The sequence below is a fragment of the Merops nubicus genome, unplaced genomic scaffold, assembly GCF_000691845.1.
Source record: "Merops nubicus isolate BGI_N331 unplaced genomic scaffold, ASM69184v1 scaffold39965, whole genome shotgun sequence".
Lineage (NCBI taxonomy): Eukaryota > Metazoa > Chordata > Aves > Coraciiformes > Meropidae > Merops > Merops nubicus.
Genome location: NW_008608418.1, coordinates 866 through 4,033, shown reverse-complemented (window position 1 = coordinate 4,033; position 3,168 = coordinate 866). Strand labels below are relative to the sequence as shown.

Below are 3,168 nucleotides of genomic sequence, written 5' to 3'. Positions count from 1 at the left end.
TCCTGTGATCCCCCCCTGCTCCACGGGCCCCCCCTGGCACTGCCAGGCTGCCAGACCTCCCCGCAGAGGACAGCAACAGCTTTCCCTCAGCCTCCCCAGCACAAAAACCACACAGGTTAAAGCGTGTTCCTGCTGCTGTGATGGATGGCTTCCCATATATAAAATACAGATATCAAAAAGGCATATGCTTAAAGAGACCTAAACACATCCACGCTTACAGTTTTATACTGAAAGAGGGGAGATTTAGATCAGATATTAGGAAAAAATTCTTCATTGTGAGGTGGCCCAGGCTGCCCAGAGAGGTGGTCACTGCCCCATCCCTGGCACCATCCCAGGGGAGGTTGGCTGGGGCTCTGAGCACCCTGCTCCAGCTGCAGATGTCCCTGCTCCCTGCAGGGGGTTGGAACTTTGGGATTTGGGGGATCTTTAAGGTCCCTCCCCACCCAAAGCATTCTGCCATTCCCTGATTCCATAATACAGCCTCCAAGAGCCCAGCTGAAAAAAAAAAAGCAAACAAAAAGCAGGATCCTGAGCAGCAAACACCCCACGCAGCACAGAGGGGACCTCACAACCCACAACTCTCTTCCCACCACCCCCATCAACCCTCTCCTGGGAGTTGGGGGACGAGCCTCCCCCCAGCCCCTGGCACACTGCCCACCCCCTCCTGGCACCCTCCTTTTTTAGCTGACCTGGGAGAAGAGGAGGTAGCCACACTCGTCGCAGGGCAGCATGTCGTCCACCAGCACCGTGGTCCAGGTGCCATCCTTGCAGAGCCTCACCTGGTAGGCGCCCTCGGGGCACAGGGTCCTGGTGATCATCACCCTCTCCACCAGCTCGGGCCGCTCAGCCAGCACTGCCAGGGCACTGAGGAACCTGCCAGGGTGGGAGGGGAGGATGGGGGGGATGTGGAATGGGAAGGTCTCAGCCCCCCAGCCCTGCAGCACGGGCACCGCCTGGGAAGGGGTGAGGCAGAGGAGGGGGCACACGCCTCGAGGTATAAGGGGGGTCCCCAAGCTGGAGTGGGGGGACCCCAGAGGGGCATGGAGGAAGGGGCAGGAGGGTGCAGCCCCTTACCAGCAGTTCCCCAGCAGCCCCTGCAGGATGTCGGAGGGCCTGGGGGTCCGGAACACCGACCACTTCACCGAGCGGTCCTTGAAGATGCTGCAGTTGATTTCGTGGGGGCGCAGCCACTGCCTGACCCTCTGCTGCACACTGTCCCCCTCTGGGAACCCCACCGACCTGGGTCCCGGGGGGAAACTGTCATCTACAAAATTGACTTTGTTCTGCGAGAGAGAAAGGCGAGGAGAGCGTCAGTGGGCAGCACAGGGGGCTCCTGGGAGGGGGCTGGGCCTGAGCCCCCCCCTCTGCACCCCCAGGAGCTGGCGTGGAGCCCCCAGCCCTCCCTCCTGGCCCCTGCAGCCCCTTCCCACACCGAGCTGGGGAGCAGGACTGGGACCAGTATCTCCTGCCAATGGCACAGATGCATCTGGCACATCAGGTCCAGCTCCCAGCCCCGCCACGAGCTCCGGCCCCCAGCGCTGGGCTGGGACTGAAATCTGCCTTTTGCTGTCTCACAGGGACCTCCCCAGGCAGGGACCGTCTCACACCTCGTGCTGGTGCTAAAAGCTGGACCGTGGGGGGCCTTGGCTGCCACTGCCAGTGACAGAGCACGTGAGCAGCCACCTGGCACACACACACTCCTCAGACCAGAGCCCTGGGCTACGGGCTCAGCTGCCCCTGCTCCAGAGGGGACACGCTGGGCTTGGCAGTCACAGAATCACAGAATCATTCAGGTTGGAAGAGACCTCTAAGATCATTAAATCCAGCCATCAACCCAACACTCCCATGGCCACTAAACCATGGCCCCAAGTGCCACATCTATGTGTTTTTTGAACCCCCCCAGGGATGGGGACTCCAGCACCTCCCTGGGCAGCCTGGGTCAATCCCTCACTGCTCTGCCAGGGAAGAAATTCTGCCTAATATCCAATGGAAGCCTCCCTTGGGGCAACTTCATCCCATTGCCTCTTGTCCTGTCACTGGTGATCTGGGAGAAGAGACCGACCCCCACCTCACTCCAACCTCCTGTCAGGGAGCTGTAGAGAGCCAGAAGTTCTCCCCTCAGCCTCCTCTTCTCCAGACTCAGCACCCCCAGGTCCCTCAGCCACTCCTCACAAGCCATGTTCCCCAGAGCCCTCCCCAGCTTCGTTGCCCTTCTCTGGACCCACTCCAGCAGGTCTTTCTTATCCTGTGGTGCCCAAAACTGACCCCAGCACTTTGTACTTTCCTCTGGAAGCAGAGGTACCCACAGCATCCACAGGCCCACATCCATCTCCCCTGCACACCTCCCACACCCACAGCTCCCCCCCAGCCCCCTCCCGAGGTGCAGCACCACGCTGCTGGCAGCAGGGCAGCGAGCTGGGCTGGGCTGTGACCTGGGCCACGGGCACAACACCCAGAGGAGGACCCAGTAAAAGATGTTCCCTGCCTCCAAAAGAGGTTATTTGCTTGCTTAAAAGAGGGGGATAAGCAGCATCAGGGTCTCTCTGCTGGGAAAACACCCGCAACTGTTAGAATAGAGATGAAGCAACTAAAAAAACCCAACTCCCCCCAGAAAAAACCCTCAACCGCCCCCCTCCCGGGTCCAACACCTCTGTGGGGCCCAGGACGTGCAGCAGAGGCCCAGGCAAGGACGTGCTCCTTGGCCCAGGCAGAAGAAGCCTTCTCTGTACGTCAGGGTGGGATTGCAGCTCCCTTCCCAGCTGGTGCAGAGGAGCTGGAGGCTTCCCCCAGCCAGGGGCCAAGGCAAGAGCAGCGTTCACAGGAGCATCTGACGCCACCCAGGGAAAAAACTGGTGCTGTCAGAGCAGTGGGTGAGACTGAAACCCGACAGATTGAGCCCGAGAGTTCAGAGTGGGAGGGGAGGCCCTCACCTGGAGCCAGGGTCCTGCTAAACCTTCAGCTCTCCCTCCCGAGCCAGGGCCGAGCCACTGGCAGCTCACAAACAGGAGGACGCCAAGGCCCAGCTCACCATTCCCAGAGCTCCTGCACCCACACGTGTCACAGCTGGGGCCACCAGCAAACCTGGACAGGCTCCTTCCCAGCCTTCCCCACCCTCACACAGGGCAGGAGCTGTACTGACCACCTCAGGACGTCCCCTTCAGCCCCGAC

The 3,168-nt window shown here is 60.8% G+C and overlaps 1 protein-coding gene across 1 annotated transcript in view; it reads right to left on the bottom strand.

Moving 5' to 3' along the window:
• Positions 1-680: 680 nt before the first annotated feature.
• The window catches only part of CAPN15 (calpain 15), a gene marked incomplete at its 5' end in the record, with an annotated part of 3,296 nt that continues 808 nt past the window's right edge, over positions 681-3,168 (bottom strand). Inside the window, 2 exons of the mRNA XM_008940256.1 lie at positions 681-873; positions 1,075-1,283. Of these exons, the coding sequence (XP_008938504.1) occupies positions 681-873; positions 1,075-1,283 (402 nt within the window). The remainder of the gene's footprint in view (positions 874-1,074; positions 1,284-3,168) is intronic.